Raw genomic sequence first — 17,226 nt, 5'->3', positions numbered from 1 at the left:
AACAGCGGGGCAACGTTGTCGTGCAGGGTGGCAATCTGGCTGGCCACGCCGGAAAGGCACATGCGTCGGGTGCCGCAGCGGAAGAAGATTGCTACGAGAAGCACGGCGCCTTCGTCCACCCCCCCCCCCCCTGGCGAGATGTTCCCCGACGATGTCGTTCAATAGCGCTTCTTCCACCGCAAGCGAGGTGTTCGATGAAATGGCCGGAAGGTTAGCATGGCCGAGGGTATCGACTACGGTGAAACCTTTGCTCCCGTTGCTCGTCTTGAATCCATTCGCATGTTGATTGCATATGCTTCTCATCATAACTTTAAGTTACATCAAATGGATGTGAAGAGTGCTTTTCTTAATGGTCCCATTAATGAATTAGTGTACGTCAAGCAACCCCCCGGGTTCGAGGATCCCTACTTTCCCGATCATGTGTATCAACTCGATAAGGCACTCTATGGCCTTAAACAAGCCCCACGTGCGTGGTATGACCACCTTACCGAGTTGTTACAAGACCGTGGGTTTGAAGTTGGGATAATCGACCCCACTCTTTTTACTAAGAAGGTCAAAGGGGAGTTGTTTGTGTGCCAATTATATGTTGATGATATTATCTTTGGTTCTCCTAACAAAGCTTTCAATGAGGAATTTGCCGCTCTCATGACCTCAAAGTTCGAGATGTCCTCCATGGGGGAGTTGAAGTTCTTTCTAGGGTTTGAAGTGAAGCAAAGAAGAGAAGGAACCTTCATCAATCAATCCAAATACACTCAAGACATGCTCAAGAGATTCAAGCTAAGTGACGTCAAGCCGGCTCCCACCCCAATGCCCACCAAGTGCCAACTTGATCTAGATCCCAATGGTAAAGTGGTGGATCAAAAGGTATACCGCTCCATGATTGGATCCTTGCTTTACCTTTGTGCATCTAGACCGGACATCATGTTGAGTGTGGGAATTTGTGCACGGTTTCAAGCCGCACCTAAGGAAAGTCACTATGTGGCTGTCAAACGAATCTTTCGATATTTGGCTCATACCCCAAACTTTGGCTTATGGTACCCAAGAGGATCAAACTTCAAGCCTGTAGGGTACTCGGATTCCGATTGGGCGGGAGACAAAGTGGATAGGAAGTCCACTTCCGGAGGATGTCAATTCCTTGGTTGCTCGTTGGTAAGTTGGTCTTCCAAAAAGCAAAGTTGTGTGTCTCTCTCGTCCACCGAAGCGGAGTATGTTGCGGCCGGTAGTTGTTGTGCACAACTCTTATGGATGAGGCAAACTTTAAAGGATTACGGTGTCACTTGTGACAAAGTGCCTCTTTGGTGTGACAATGAAAGTGCCATCAAGATTTCTCTCAACCCGGTGCAACACTTCAAGACGAAGCATATTGAGATTCGGTATCACTTCATCCGGGATCACATTAGGCGAGGAGAGATCGAGCTCAACTATGTCAACACTCATGACAATCTTGCAGATATTTTCACGAAGCCCTTGGATGAAGCAAGATTTCACGAGTTAAGGCATGAGCTAAATATCATTGATTCGAGCAATGTTGCTTGAACCCGTGCACACCCTACCACGCTCAATTTGGTGTCTAGTTTAGGTGTAGGCATGGACATAGGGGGAGTGTTGTTCTCTCGATGAACTCTCCCTCCCCCCATTATGCATAAATTGATCAAGTCTTTCACTTTAGCCATTGCTGATGGCACGTGTGCTCAAAAGACGAGTTTTGGTCATGGGCCCAAGGTTAAAATCTTCGCGGCGCCATACCTCTTGACTCAAACATAGGTGGCTTCGGCCACCGCCCTCTCTTGAAGAGAGGTTTCTTGGCCTCTTGCTGATGTGTTCCTTTGCCTTTTGTTGCAGGTTTCTGTTTTTTTTTAGCTAAGCCATGTAGTCTAGTTGCCGCGGTGTGCTGGGCGGTACTGCCGCTGCTGGCGAGAGGTACTACCGCTGATAAGCGGTACTGCTGCTGGTGATGGACGGTACTACCGTGTAAGCGGTACTACCGCCACACCAGAGCGGAACTACCGCCTATGAGCGGTACTACCGCGCCCCAGCGCGGTACTACCGCTGCGGGACGGGGGCTGAAGGTTTTTTATCGGGGCAGGGGGAGGTTTCTTCTCCCCCATACCCATTCGCTCGCCCCCTCGTGCCTCTCTCTCTCCAGCACCGTTCCGCCGCGGAAGGGCTCCGGTGGCTCTCCTCCTCCGGGGCGTTCCTCCCCATTTCCTTCGGTGGAGTCAATCCCCACCTCGTCCTCTTGCCATGGATGCCGGTATTGCCCACGTTCCTTCTCTCTTTTGGTCTTGCTTTTAGATCTTGTGCTTAGGGGCAATGCTGGTTGCATCTCTAGATTTTTGGCTAAATCTAGGCTTGAGTTGGTTGGAGAAGGCATCTAGATCTTCTAGATTGATGTTTGGCGGGAATATTTTTGAATTTGGTAGGCCGGTAGTGCCGGATCTGTCCACGGTAGTAGGAAACCACTGTCTCACCGCCTCGCGCGTTGAAACTGCTGTGTATCCGCCTCAAGCCATACTACCGCTCCCCTTGGAGCGGTACTACCGCTTGGCCTAGGTTGGTACTACCGCCCCCTTTGGGGCGGTACTACCGTTTAGGGCTGTACTACCGCGCGCTGATCACGGTACTACCGCTGCATGCCAATTTCCATCATTTTCCTACCTTCCCTTGATCTTTTTGTTGTGTTTGTTGGCTTATGCTCGTTTCTTCTGGTTGTTTTGCCTCCGTTTTGTGTTTGGCTCCAGGTGATGACATACCCGAGCAACAAGGTCGCTGCATCAACCCCGGGCGTGCCACCTCCAAGCGCTACCGGACCTCAGAGCCTGCCGGTGGTTCCTCGAGCACCCAACCGCCTCCAGCAAGTGCTTCTGCAACTGTTTCTCCACCTCCTCAGCACTCGAAGCGAGCCGCCAACAAGCCAAAAGGGAAGCCTGTGACTGAGATGACCAGCAAGGAGTTTTGGGAGAAGCGTCGCCGCAACCCCTATACGGTGGACCAAGAACCCACTTTGGTCAACCGTCCGTTCTGGAACCGCTTTCAGTTTGCCATCTATTTTGATGTGATCAAGGCCAAGAAGAATCTCTATGTTGATGTTCGCTCCATTGACACCGATGCTATGGAGAAGGATCCAGAGTACTTTGGAGAAGCCTTTCAGATGTGCACTCAGCTGAACATTCTCAGGATCATGCAGTTCAACAAGGATTTCGATGCGGATTTGTTGGCTCAATTCTTTGCCACCGTCCATCTTGGAACAGATAGCGACAGGACTCTGACTTGGATGACCAATGGCAAGCGGCTTTCTGTCAAGTGGGGGGCGTTCATGGAGTTACTTGACGTGGTGGATAACGGGCTTGAGACTCCTGTCGGTTTCCGTCCTCACCGCCATGCTACTTCCACCCACAAGCAAGCTCTTTGGCCCTACTGCACTGTGAAGGTTCACCCTGTCACTGAGAAGAAGACCTACGAGCTGTGTCCGTATCTAGACATTCTTCATCGCATATTCCGTGAGACTCTCTTCCCTTGCATTGGGAATCTGGATCAGGTTCACTCCTACCTCGTGGACATGCCCCTTTTCTGTCAGCATGAGAAGGAAGAAAACACTGGAGAAAGCCTAGATATCTCTCATGTCATGTGGTCTGAACTTGTATCTGCCGTGTCTGAGCGCAAGTGTCCTATCTATGGTCCCTTCATCATGAGGCTCATTGAGAGGGCCTGGGCACAGACTTATCCCAGAGTGCTGCTAGAAACTGGAGAGTTGGTGTCACATGAGATCAAGCGCCTGAGGAAGAAGGACAACTGGTCAGCGCCTCACACAGGGGGTCCTTCTGCTACTGCTGCCACGGGGGGCCCGTCTGCTGCTGCTGCTGCCATGGGAACTGAGGGTGAGGCTGCTCCTGATGCCCACGATGAGGACGCTAGCCACTCCAGTGCAGAACCATCTTGGGCCCAGAAGCTCAAGCGCAAGATGAAGAAGCTCTTCTGCATGGAGTCCCATGGTCAGTATATGACTCATGTGGCGGAGAAGAATGCCAGGACGCGTCACAAGGAGATCATGCGTCAGTTGGGAGCCACAGTTGTCAGTGGGTCTGAGGGACAGATCACTGAAGAGGAGGACTGGATTCATCAGAACTGTCACTGGACCGACTCCGATGCCGAGCACTGTTCAACCCACGATGAAGATGCAGAGATGTGATGTTCAGGACCTTCCTCGCCCATCACCTGGAATCTTCGTGTCCCTCTCTGCCCCTCCCTTTTTGGTGTCTCGATGCCAAAGGGGGAGAGAGTTTAGGGATTTGTGTTTGCGAGTGTGTCTTTGTGTCGTTCGTTTGCTTTCTCGTTGTTTGGTTTTGTTTGGTTTTGTGCTTGTGAGACCTAAGTTCCAAACATATGGTGTAAGACATATGCTACCTGTGTTATCTTATTTATGTGCTATGCACCTCGGTATCTTATAGCTTGCATGCTTATCCTATCATATATATTGTTTTCATATATCTTGCTTAGGTTGTTGGTCTCTAAAATATAGGGGGAGCCGTGATCCTAGCATGTGTGCCGTGCAGTCCAAAGCACTTATCGAATGTGCACAACATCTAGGGGAGCCTGTCTATTTTTAGAGGCATGGGTTCTCTTGCATTCTATGTCTACTCTTTTCTATGCAAATCCCGTATTGTCATCAATCCACCAAAAAGGGGGAGATTGTAAGGGCATATTTATCCCTACGGTGTTTTGGTGATTGATGACAATGCATTTGCGGACTAATCGGGTGCTTTGGTTTCTTTCAGATATTCATCCTTTGGCACGCAATGTTTTTTTCCCCTCGGCGCTCTACTCAAGACGGTGTAGTTTCCTTCGTGACTTTGTTGGTGGACTAAGTTTCGTAGTAGTCAACGTACTATCAAGAGGGGATCTGCTTCAGTATGGTTTGGGTGGAATCAACACGTACACGTTCTTCTCTCTCCCACCGTTTTCTCTCCGTCTCTATGGAGCTTCTCTCTTCTCCCTTTGTGGTTTTTCCTGGACCCAGCGGTAGTACCGGGCCACAGCGGTAGTACCGCTGAGGCTCACTAAGCGGCAGTACCGCTCCTAGGAGCGGTAGTACCGCTTTATGGCCTCAGCTGTAGTACCGCTGCAGCTCCGTGTTCCTACCGCCTCGACTCGAGTGCGCATTTTCTCGTGTCGGGTTTTACGGCACTAGCTGCAGTATAGCGGTAGTACGGCTGAAGCTCAGCAAGCGGTAGTACCGCCCCTCGGAGCGGTAGTACCGCTGGTGGCCTCAGCCGCAGTACCGCTGTGGCTCCATGTTCCTACCGCCTCGACTCTAGTGCGCATTTTCTCATGTCGGGTTTTACGGTACTAGCTGCAGTAGTAGTGGCGGTAGTGCTGCTTGCGAGCGGTAGTACCGCCCTGCCTCCGCAGTAGTACCGCTCTGGGTCCCAGCCCCAGCCCCTTCTCCTATAGCGCGGCAGTACCGCTGAGATGGAGCGGTAGTACCGCTTTGGAGCGGTAGTACCGCCCTGCCCCGCGGTAGTACCGCTCTCTGCGGGGCTGAGTGGGGGGTAACGGGTGGATTGTTCCCCCACTATAAAAGGATGTCTTCTTCCCCCCTTTGACCTACCTCTTCCACCATTAAAGCTCCATTATTGCTCCAAGCTCCGTTTTCGCCCGATCTCACTCCCTAGCCAACCAAACTTGTTGATTTGCTCAGGAGTGGCTGAGAAGGCCCCGATCTACACTTCCACCGAGAGATTTTTGATTCCCCCACTCATCCTTAGTGGATTTTGTTACTCTTGGGTGTTTGAGCACCCTAGACGGTTGAGGTCACCTCGGAGCCATATTCCATTGTGGTGAAGCTTCGTGGTCTTGTTGGGAGCCTCCGATAAAGTTGTGGAGTTTGCCCCAACCTTGTTTGTAAAGGTTCGGTCGCCGCCTTCAAGGGCACCAATAGTGGAATCACGGCATCTCGCATTGTGTGAGGGCGTGAGGAGAATACGGTGGCCCTAGTGGCTTCTTGGGGAGCATTGTGCCTCCACACCGCTCCAACGGAGACGTACTTCCCTTCAAAAGGAAGGAACTTCGGTAACACATCCTCGTCTTCACCGGATCCACTCTTGGTTATCTCTTACCTTCACTTGTGCATGCTCTTTAGTGTTTGTTCCCTTGCTTGCTTGTGTGCTTGTTGTTGTTGCATCATATAGGTTGCTCACCTAGCTGCACATCTAGACAACCTTCTTTGATGCAAAGTTTAATTTGATAAAGAAAAACTAAAAATTGGTAGTTGCCTATTCACCCCCCCCCCCTCTAGTCAACCATATCGATCCTTTCAACAACATCGCCAAAGAGTGGCATGGCATGGCAAGGAGGGACATCTTGAAGAGGAGGATGCTTGCGTCGGCCGGTGCGTGTTACAGTGCGGGCGATGTTTGATCATCGGGATTTGGAACCAATATCGCCGACACGTTCAGTGCGCCCACCGGTGATTTCGGCGCCGGAGTTGGATCAAGTGCCGGCGATGGATTCGAGGGCGGCAATGACCTCGATGGAGGTGGTGCGGAGTGAAGAGCGACAAGATGATCAAAACGTGGTTGTCGCTTTTGCAAGTCCATTTGCGTTTGTCCTACAAACCTATGCTTTTATTTGCGCGTGAACTATGTTTTATCGTTTGAATTTGAACTCATTTGTCGGAATTGCTGTCGCTTATTGAGGGCTTTCGGTTTGCGGGTCGACGGGCGGTACCCGAGCAGACCCTGGCTAGCCGACCCATAAAAGAGCATCTTCGGTGAATATTCTTTTATATGGGTCCATTTGTGGGATCTGACTCTGCGGCCGCCTGCATCGACCCGTAAAGGCGTTTTTCCGTGAATTGTAAACGTCTTTTGCAGGTCGGTGTTATGCGGAGTCTGCTAGGGATGCTCTAAGGGCGCGTTGACGTCTAGTATTAATGTAAGGGCATGTACAAAGATGCTATCTTAGAAGTGCCACGTAGGATAAATGATGAGGTGGAGGAGAGATAACTTATAAGAAAAGATATGTTTTCTCTTATTTAAGATAAGACAAGAGATGATCTCTTAGCACAATTTGTCTCACCATGTTTTAAGGAATTACTGGTTATTGAAGATAAGGCTAAGATATAACCCATTGTAGATATATTTTTTGTCATCTCTAAATTGCATGCAAGACTTAAGAAAAGACTGTCTTATCAACCATTATACATGCCCTAATGAAGGTTACGCATTTCGTCTTCTTTTTTTGCATCTATTTGGTTCGATATTATTTTTTACAAGAAAAGAGCGAACCAGTAGTACGCGTTCAACTGTACTGTGACACGATCAACACGGTGGTCGTGTCACGTGGTTGCATCACATCGCGTCCTCTTGTGAGTCTTGTGTGCGCATGCCGCCGTTGCTTTCGCAAGAGGACTCATGAGCAACGACCAGGACCCGTCTTCTCAAAAAAAACAAAAAAAAAACATGACCCATGCAGTTCTTAAGCAGGGCAGACCAAAGGCCTCTTTTGGTTACCTTGCAGCTTAATTCTGTTTCGTTCTCTGGTTGTACATGGACCAAGGTTTTTTGGTCAGAACTGAAGCATTTCCTTTCGGTCAGAATTCCTATTCTTCATCCAGACTCTTGGGCTAGATATTGTTGACAACAAGAAAGTTTTAGAATCACTTGCTGCCATTATCTTAGCTGGGTGCTGGACTGTCTGGATAGAACGGAACAATAGGAGACATGGAGAACGATGTCGTTCCATTCAGTCTTTTGTCGAATGGGAAATTGATACTATTCATGATCTTGCTACACTGGAAGAAGTGAGAATCCCCGAATGCTGAGAGAGAATACAAGCTGGTTACCGGCAGAGGAAACCTTTATCAAGGTGAATATTGATGCCAGCTATTCAGGAAACTTGGCTCATGGGGACACGTGAGTAGTGATTCGAAACCACAATGGTGAGTTAATCCGAGCTCAGGCTATATGGTACCAGTACGCGCAAAATGCAAGGTTCATGAAAGCCTTGGCGATCCGGGATGGTATCCGTTTAGCAATGGATTTTGGCTTCCGCAAGATTATCATCGAGAGTGATGCGTAGGAGGTTGTTCAGATGATCAATATTGCAAAATTTAAGAGGGTGGATATTGCTTCCATTTGTTATGATGTCCAGGAGGTGAGCTCCTGTTTTGATTCCTTCGTTCTCGTGCATGTAAACCGGGAAGCAAACATTCTGCGCATAGATGCGCCAGGCAGGCTAGCGAGGATCGTAGAAGATGTTTATGGGTTAATTGTGTACCCTCTTTTATTCTACGCTGTATTCAACCTCTATGTAATTCTCCCTTTTAAGCAGTAAAGCTTGTGTTTCGTAAACAAAAAAAACTGTTCCGTTCTCTGTTTAGAAGACAAAAGAAATAATCACATGTTCCTTTTCTACTAACAACATAAGCACCAGTGGTCTAGTGGTAGAATAGTACCCTGCCACGGTACAGACCCGGGTTCGATTCCCGGCTGGTGCATTTTTGTTGTTTTTGTTTTTGTTTTTGTTTTTGTTTTTGTTTTTGTTTTTGTTTTTGTTTTTGTTTTTTGTTGTTTTTGTTGTTTTTCGTCTCATTCTTTGTGTTTTTTATGCTTCTGTGCCACTGCGTGTGATTCAAACAGCATACTGACAGCCTGACAGGGGAGAAAGGTTACTAACTCAAAGGTGAAGAGGGAAAAAATCCTATAAATTCATTGCCAGTAACACCGTCACAGATGTTTCGTCAGAGCGCAGCATCACCCACGCGACACCACCCCGTCCAAGATTTGTCAGCCGCAGCTGAAAGCTATCTGCTGTATCCAAATGCTTCAGCCGGTGCATGTCAAGTGTTCGGCACCGCCGGCGAGATGCCCCTCGGCCAGCTCAAAACTCGAGGTCCGGCACGACCACGTCCCCGCTATCCACCTCGGCGTCCGTGAGCGTGAGCGCCCGCTGCAGCTTCCTGCCGCAGAACACCTCGACCTCCGCCGCGTACGTCGCCGTCACCGGCTTGTGGTCCGACAGCGTCAGCTCCGACCTGCCGTACCCCAGCAGCCTCACCCCCTTCCCGAACGACAGCACCCGGTCGCACCACGCCGGCGTCCTCCTCCCGCCCTTCTGGTCGTCGCCGATGTACTTGCCCGTCCCGACCTCGTACTTGTACGTCGGCGCGAACTCCAGCACCCCCTCGCTCCACCCCTCGAACGCCCGCCCCTTCCTCAGCTCCCGCTTCAGCTGATCATCACATTCACAACAAACGGAGCATCAGCAACATGGTTCAGAGTTCCATGGCGGAGGTGATGATGAGCGAGACTGCGTACCTGATCTTTTTCGGCTAGCTGAGGCCAGTCCATGGCGGCGATCAGGCTGTGGGTTCCGTCGTACGGCACGTCGATCCGGTAGTTCAGATCGCCCAGCCAGAAAATCCTCCTGCGGAAGAACATCTCTGTCAGATCACCGGAGTGATGCATTGGTGGATGCAATTCAGTGGTGCATGATCACTGACTCGTGGTCGTAGATGTCTCTGGGCAGCTCGAGGCCGCCGGGGCCGGCGAAGCGGGTCCGCCGGTGGATCTCCTGCACGTCGGCGTTCCGCTTGAGGAGGTTGCCGGGCCGCTCGCCGGCGGACAGGTGGGTGCACACGAAGCAGAACATGGTCTGGTAGATGGACATGCTCGCCGACACCGACCCCTTGTTGCCGATGTAGCCCATGGCGCCCACGCCCACGGTGGACACCTTGATGTTCTGGACGCACCTCCGCAGGCCGCGCCGCACCCAGATGGTCAGGAACACGCCCACCATCTGCTTGCTTACGATCCTCACGAACGGCGACCTGCCGCCGCCCTTCTTCTTCCCATGACCACGCGCGGCCTCGCCGTCGAGGTCGAGGTCCAGGTCAGGGACCATGGCCGGGCAGTCGTCGGCGGCGACCCTGGACTTCACGAACGACCTGTGCGCGCCGAACGATCTCGGCGACTTGAACGACGCCGATGACAAGGACGCGGTGGCCATCAGGTCCAGCGGCTGCTCCGGCCAGGCGAGCCCGATCCTGTCCGTCTTGCTCATCGTCTTCAGGAGCGCCCTCTGCTGCGCCCTTGGCTGCTCGTCCTCTAGGTCCTCCATGGCCCCGAGCATCCTGGGGGTGGCGGCCACGTACTCCTCGGGGTACACCGGGAAGCTGAAGGGCGCGTCGTCGTCGGTGTCGGTGTCGGTGCCGCCGGGGAACAGCTCGTCGGAGCCGTCGCGGGTCGGGGTGGCCGGGTGGCTGCGGTACCTGTACTTGGGCCTCGAGCAGGACGGCTGGGTCCGCGTGAGCGTGTCACGTATCAGCGCCTCCCACGCCAGCGCCGGCCGGACGTCCTCGGCGCCGAGCACGTTGCCGGCGTTGAGCGGCACCACCTCCTGGAACCCGAGCACGTACATGTCGGCCTGCTCGCCGCCGGTGGTGCCGAGCCACTCGGCGATGTCGAGGCCTTCCGGCGGCTCTATGCCGGCGGCGTTGTACGTGCCAATGCAGATCCTGCAGCACGAACCCATCAGCATCACCACGCCAAGAACCGCGAGAAAACGGAAAATGCGCCGCGATCGTGCCGAAAATACACTTGGACTGTACCTGAGCTCCTTGGTGCTGATGTACTGCGCGCGCATCGTCTCCGAGTTCCGCCGCCGCAGCTTGTACGGCGCGGCGTCCAGGCTCTCCTCTGCAGATCGTGCAACAAAAACAGGGTGGCTCATGAGGAATCACTCTGAATTTTGCTTCCGATTGGTACTTACTAGCAGTTCAGAATGCAAATTTTGGCAGTGGTAACAGGTGTTCGACGGGCAGAAGCAACGGCGATCATTGTGAAAATGCGCAAAATCGGCAAGAAGTCCTCCACCAAAATCAAGTACTGGCAATGATCTACTTTTGACGGCGGGAATGTGGTATCAGCTATGCTTTCCCCAAAAGGGCTGAACAGTCCGAAGCCGCACTTTTCCCCGTCTTCAGTATCGGATAAGAACACCTCATGGATCCGCGGAAGCGCACAGCCAACTTTCCAAACATGAGAACGAGGTGAAACCGAGATGTAAAAGAGCTCACCGGCGATGTCCACGCCTCCGGCCTCGCGCTCCGCCTCGGCGCCGTCGCAGCCGCAGCTCTCCTCTGCACGAGACGGACAGCAGGCAAATAAGGTGAGAAGGGGAGGAAGGAAGGAGGCTGCGATCCCCGGCGACCGAAATTCGAATCACAGAGCCCGAAATGAGGAGCCTCGGCCTGCTGCGTACCTTGCTCCCCGTCGTCGTCGCCGTCGTCCTCGTCGGCGTTGAACTTGGCGTCCTTGCTCCTGAGGTTGAGCCATTTCTTGAGCACCACCTTGGGCCAGAACACCTGCATCGCCCCAGCCCACAACACACCAAATCAATCACCAAGAACACAACATACACTCGATCGATCGACGGGCCCTGAGCGGCGCCCCTGCCCCACCTGGTCTCCCGGCGTCCTCTGATTCTGGGACACCATCTTTCCCTCTCTCCCTTTCTCTCCGATGCCAAAACTCCAGGACAATTCCTAGAGGAATCTACACACTTCTTCTTCTCCCCTGTGCTCTTCAGAGCTCCGAGCGCCAACTGAATCTGAAAGCCGCCTGCGCTGTGCTGCGGTGTGGTGGTGCGGGCGCCCGTGAGCTTGCGACAACGATTCTCGCTCAGACGGGACAAGGGCACATGGTGGTGGTTCGCGCGCTAGGCCGAGCCGAGTAGACAGCAGGTGGCGCCAAGCTAGCGGTGGATATATATAGGGGAGATGGGCCACGCGTGTGTACTTGTTTTCCTTTCGGCGACACGGCCATTACTGCGCACTCACGCTGACGCCTGCCTAATTAGCCCAACCTGTTCACATTTGATCCATCATCACGGAGACGCCATGGCCTGCTTGAAATAAAATGATTATCTTTACCGGAAAGGAACCTCCCATTAATATAACCTATTCATTTTTGGAGTGGTGTTTCATGGTTATTATCCTGTTCATTTTGTGGCTGGGAGCTGGGCGTCTGATAGTGCAGAATAAGGCCGAGCAGACGACCTCAGCTGATCAGAATGGGATTAAGAATGATGCGGCGATGTCGAATCTCTCGGCCGTTACGTGTTTGTTGACTCACTGACACGCGTTGTGCCTGCGATTTTCCTGCTTTCTTGTTCCTCTTCCGAAGATCGGAGAAGATGATTGTGTACTTCTTGTTGGTTGCCACCAGACCACAATCTATGCCACATGATGAAGGGAATCGAGTAGGTCGTCTCCTGATCACTTTGAACCCAACCGAATCACGGAGCATAACCCACCCGATATATCCTTGTCCCGCACTGGCTAATTGCCATAGCAAACTCCCTGTAAAAGCCACGGGGTCATGGCATCACCGTGTGGCACATTTCCCAGCATTTTAAACGTGGTGTGGACATCATATCACCGTGTGGCAAGCAAAGCAGCATGGACCCCCTTGAAAGTTTGAAACGGCCGGCACGATCTGCGAGCAATGATGGAGGGGGCGTGTCGTGATCGTTGCGCACGATCCTGATTACGGCTTGACAGATGCGATTAAGACTTTTGTGTTTCCTTTGGTTGCTTCTTGATTAGCTGCTGTTCACGTCACTTTCTAGCTTGCTTGGGCTCTGCTGCTAGTGATTAGTCGGGATCTACATTGCTCGGCTCTGTAGAGAATAGGGATGGGTAGAGAGGTGCAATGGCTAGGCTTTTTATGGCTAGGAATATTCTCCTTTTCTTCAGGGACCTCTTAGAGCCTGATCGGATGCACCCCGGGCCCGGAGCGGGCGGAGCGGCGCCGAATGCTACCGCTCCTCGGAGTAGAAAGAGTGGAGTGGAGCTGGATGTAGTTCAATCCGACAGAGTGGCTAATACCGAGCTTCACGTGCGACTCCCACCCACTAGCATTGTTCCCTGCACCCTTCTGATCGATTGTGTATGGACTATGGAGTGGAGTCAGTTGCCAAACATCTTATCAACTCTCATTTTGGCGGGAGGAGCCATCAGTCCAAGAGCTGGGAGTGGAGTCAAAGATTTGAAGGAGGGAAGGGGATCCAACCATGCTCTTAGTGCTCTATCGAAGAAATTAACGCAACAGACTCACGCAACCGCCGCTCCTCCCGAAAAAGAGATTAGGGTTCCTCTACCTCCCGTAGGCGCCAGCACCAGTCTGCCTCGTCTTCGGTGGCCTTAGGGCCATGGGGCGCGGTGGATCCTGGCCCTTTGCCGGTAGGAGGGCTCCGTTTTTAGATATTTCTTCGAGTTCTGTTAGTGTTTGTGTCTGCTCATGAAGACGAGACGGCGGCGGGAAGATGGAATAAGGTTCTCCCCACCTAGCCCCCCGTCCCGATGGTGCGTATAGCATCGTTGGTGGATGTGTGAATATATGTCTTTGGTGGATCTTACTTTGGTGGATCTACTCGAATCTGGCTATCGTTCGTCTACACTCGTGTGTGCATCGTTGGTGGGAGTGTGAATGTATGTCTCTGATGGATCTGTCTTTGGTGGATTTACTCGAATCTGGCTATCGTTCGTCTACGCTCGTGTGTCATCATGTTGGATCCTTTTGATCTACGCTACTCTTCATCGGTGGCGGGTGTTGTTCTGATGCGCCGGTCCTATGGGGCCTCAACACGACGACTTCCCGACTGTCTACTACAACATGTTTTGCCCGGCTCCGACAAGGGAGGGGCGATGATGGCGGCGCGCTTTCGGCTCGCTTCAGTTTTTGTAGCCGTTGCTAGGTGATCTCCGAATCTAGATATAATTTTTTTATGTTTATTGTACTATCATGATTGAACATTAATAGATGGAGAGTTTTCGCAAAAAAAGGTTCCACGGTCTGTTAAGTCGCGACCGGGCGGATGCAAACCGTGCCATGTGGTTATCTTGCTGAAAACCGGTCATAAACTAGGCGAGACGCGCTTTGCCGCCGGGTCCGTCAGCCGTGAGTTAGTTTTTTTTAGTAATTGCGGTAAGAGAGGTAAGAAATTTTACAATGAAAATCAAAGACTCAAACTAAAACTAAACTTAGTTGACCTATATTTCCGGCTTCTTCAGTTTGTGGTGTTCACTGTTCAATTCGGCGTCGGCATTTTCATGGTTGGTTGTATGAGTTTGGATGTATCCCTGGTTTATTGACGCCGAAATAGATATCCTTTTCCTCTAACTTTGTTTGTTGGTACGTGTATACATGACCCTAGTCCAATGTACGATACACGTTCCCCACACAACCAATTCACTGGTGCCTCTACCTCTTAGAACCACTCTCCTTGCATTTGTTTTCTTCCCCAAAAGGACTTCAATCTCTCAACCTAGTCACCTCCCCAACCTTGAGGTTAGATCTACCACCACAAAGCCTAGCTGCAATGGCTCTCCATCAGGTGCTCATGTTGGCTTGGATCTCCAATGCATTGTATTCCAGCTTTGCCCAGCGCTAGAACGACGTCGATCATCCACTGTACAAGAAGCTTGACAGGGAAGACAGAGAAAGCGGTGACCCGACCGCTCGGCGTAGAACTATCAAGTTGGAGTCACCCCCTCGCGAACGCACAAAGCAGAAAACCCATTTGCACCCTCCTCGGGAAGCGAAATAACCTACACACTCGGGAGGTCCTATTCAGTATGAAATGTGCCAAAGGATGACCAAACACATATGCCATGGGACACTCGCTTTAGTTGGCTAACCAGACGCCCTATTGGGCCACAACCCAACCAGAAAGGCAAAGCAGAAAAAAGCAATTTTCCCTTCCTCAACTACGAAATAACCCACACACACGAGGAGGGGGGATGCCGTGCATGGAAAGACCACAAAAAGCACACACCCCAGAACGCTCACCTCGGTTGGCTGGTCAGTTTCCTTACTGGGCATCAACCCGTACGGAGAAGCGAACCGGAAAAAATCGATTCGCCTTCCCCAACAACAAAACAACTCACATGTGTGGGGGTGTCTTATTCAACATGCAACACGTCGAAGGATGACGAAACACACACACCCTATGGCGCTCCCTCTGTTTGGCTGGCCAGTTGCCCTGTTGGGTTTCAGTCCATTCGGAGAAGCGAAACAGAAAAATCAATTCGCCCTTCCCCAACAACGGAACAACCCACATGTGTGGGAGGTCCTATTCAGCATGCAACACGTCAAAGGATAACGAAACACGCACGCCCTATGACGCTCCCTCTGGTTGGCTGGCCAGTCGCCCTATTGGGTCTCGGTCCATCCGGAGAAGCAAAACAGAAAAAAAATCAATCTGCCCTTCCCCAACAACGGAACAACCCACATGCATGGGAGGCCCTATTCAGCATGCAACACGTCAAAGGATGACGAAACACGCACACCCCATGATACTCCCTCTGGTTAGCTGGACAGTCGCCCTATTGGGTCTCGGTCCATTCGGAGAAGCGGAGAAAAAAACAAAAGAGGAAGGAAAACTGAATTAAAAACTAGAGAGAATATTTAAAATATTTTTTAAAAAAGTGCACAAATTTGAAAAAAATAAAAATTACGTATTAAAAAATGGTTCATGAAATAGGGAAATGTTTGCCAATTTAAAAAATGTTAGCAAATTTAGAGAATGTTCTTGAATTTCAATGAATGTTCCCCAATTTTTAAAAAATTATGTAAAAATGTTCACGACTTTAGAAAATGTTCCTGGGTTTCCAAAAGAAGTTCCCGAATTTTCAGAAAATTTCATGATTTAGACAATATTTGTGAATTGAAATATGTTTATGAATTTACATATTTGACTATCGGTCAACATAGGAGTGCCATGTTAACATGTGAATAGGCACACCCGCACTGCACAACTAATTCACTCCCTGACATACGGAGATAAGTACAAAAGTACCTCAATGCACCAGGAGACTTCATTCCTAGGGAGCTTCATAACTTCGACATGCCCATATCTAATTTTCCCGCCTTCAATAGCTGAAATTGTTTTTAAAGTCCTGAAATCATCACATATGAAAAATATCAGGTGCTCACAGCCCTTTTATGTTGGGAGTTCTTGTGTTGTTGGATCACGGGCGGAATGGGAGCTCGTAATAGTTGTAGGAAAGCCTCTGAAGAGTACCAAATTTTGCCTAGAGGCTCGATGCTCACCAACAGATCCACGATTCAACGGTCTAGAAGCTCTCATATCATGAGAGCATGGGAGGGTTAGGAGCACTTAATTTTTTCACTCTTGCTGGTAACATACACAAACATATTTAGTATGGCCTAGACGAGGTAAATTGATAATATACACAAACATATTTCCGAGTTGTGGCGCAAGTCGATGACCCACGATCTACGTGCCACAAATCGCCTTCCTTGTCATAGTTGCAAAGACCAATTACTTTGTTACATTTTCCGGATAGGCCCCATGTCTTATGCTCGGGTTTGGTCGTCCATGACTTCTTTTTTGTCGGCATTGAGCTACTAATGTGTGTGTACGTGTTGATTGTGTGTATCTGAATTGTCAGAGCCTGTATCTGTATTCATAAGGCTATCCGGTATTTCACATGATGCTATATTTTGAGCTAATTGAGAATTATCTTTTGCTTGATGGACATATTTCGCCGTCCGGTATTTCAAGTACCCCGGAATGTAAGCACTCCATAAATATCTACTTCCTCCGTTCAGAATTACTTGTCTTGGATATGGATGTATCTAGATCGCGGAAATGGATGTATCTAGATGTATTTTAGTTCTAGATACATCCATATCCGAGACAAGTAATTCTGAAGGGAGGGAGTATAACCATATCTGGCCCTCTTGCGCTAAGATCATGCCCTCTAATCCTGCACGATGTGGTGTCTCCTTTCGTCTCTCCAGTCTGCCTCTCTCCAAGAATACGCTGCCCTACGCTCGGTCTACATCGTAGTACAACTCAGGCGTCTTCATGGCGATGGCTACGCTCCACGTGCACACAAAAAAATTTATCCAAGACTGGGCCATGAAAAACAGATTCCACATGCATCACCACACAATCGTCCTATTAGAGTTGTGTCGAATATTATTGTACAAGGTAGGTTACGGTTGGACTTGGTTTTGGACTGTGTGTAAACAGGGTAGAAGTTGTGTCATAATAGGACACTTGTATCCTAGGCCTCTCATATATATCGGGGGTAGACACACGATGTAACCTATGCCAACATAATAGCACAGGCACGCGGGGGGAGCCGGCGGCGTGTGCCGGCGCCCGGGCGGCCGGGGTGCGGTATTGTAGCGG

General features: G+C 50.6%; 1 protein-coding gene and 1 non-coding gene across 2 annotated transcripts; one reads left to right on the top strand and one right to left on the bottom strand.

The window, feature by feature from the left end:
* Positions 1-8,426: 8,426 nt before the first annotated feature.
* On the top strand, positions 8,427-8,497 carry TRNAG-GCC (transfer RNA glycine (anticodon GCC)). Its single transcript has one exon. It is a non-coding gene; the product is annotated as a tRNA-Gly (tRNA).
* Positions 8,498-8,683: 186 nt separating this feature from the next.
* On the bottom strand, positions 8,684-11,748 carry LOC125542979 (type IV inositol polyphosphate 5-phosphatase 3-like). The gene is made up of 7 exons (XM_048706220.2): positions 11,462-11,748; positions 11,263-11,365; positions 11,078-11,140; positions 10,610-10,697; positions 9,503-10,516; positions 9,318-9,426; positions 8,684-9,231 (listed from the first exon to the last, which is right to left on the bottom strand). Exons 1-7 carry the CDS (start codon positions 11,495-11,497, stop codon positions 8,881-8,883), a joined length of 1,764 nt encoding a protein of 587 aa, XP_048562177.1. The 5' UTR covers positions 11,498-11,748; the 3' UTR covers positions 8,684-8,880.
* Between the last annotated feature and the right edge of the window lie 5,478 nt (positions 11,749-17,226).

Source organism: Triticum urartu, chromosome 3A (genome assembly GCF_056163025.1).
Source record: "Triticum urartu cultivar PI428250 chromosome 3A, HENAU_Tu73, whole genome shotgun sequence".
NCBI lineage: Eukaryota > Viridiplantae > Streptophyta > Magnoliopsida > Poales > Poaceae > Triticum > Triticum urartu.
The sequence above is the reverse complement of the archived record's forward strand: the minus strand, read 5'-3'. Positions and strand labels throughout refer to the sequence as shown.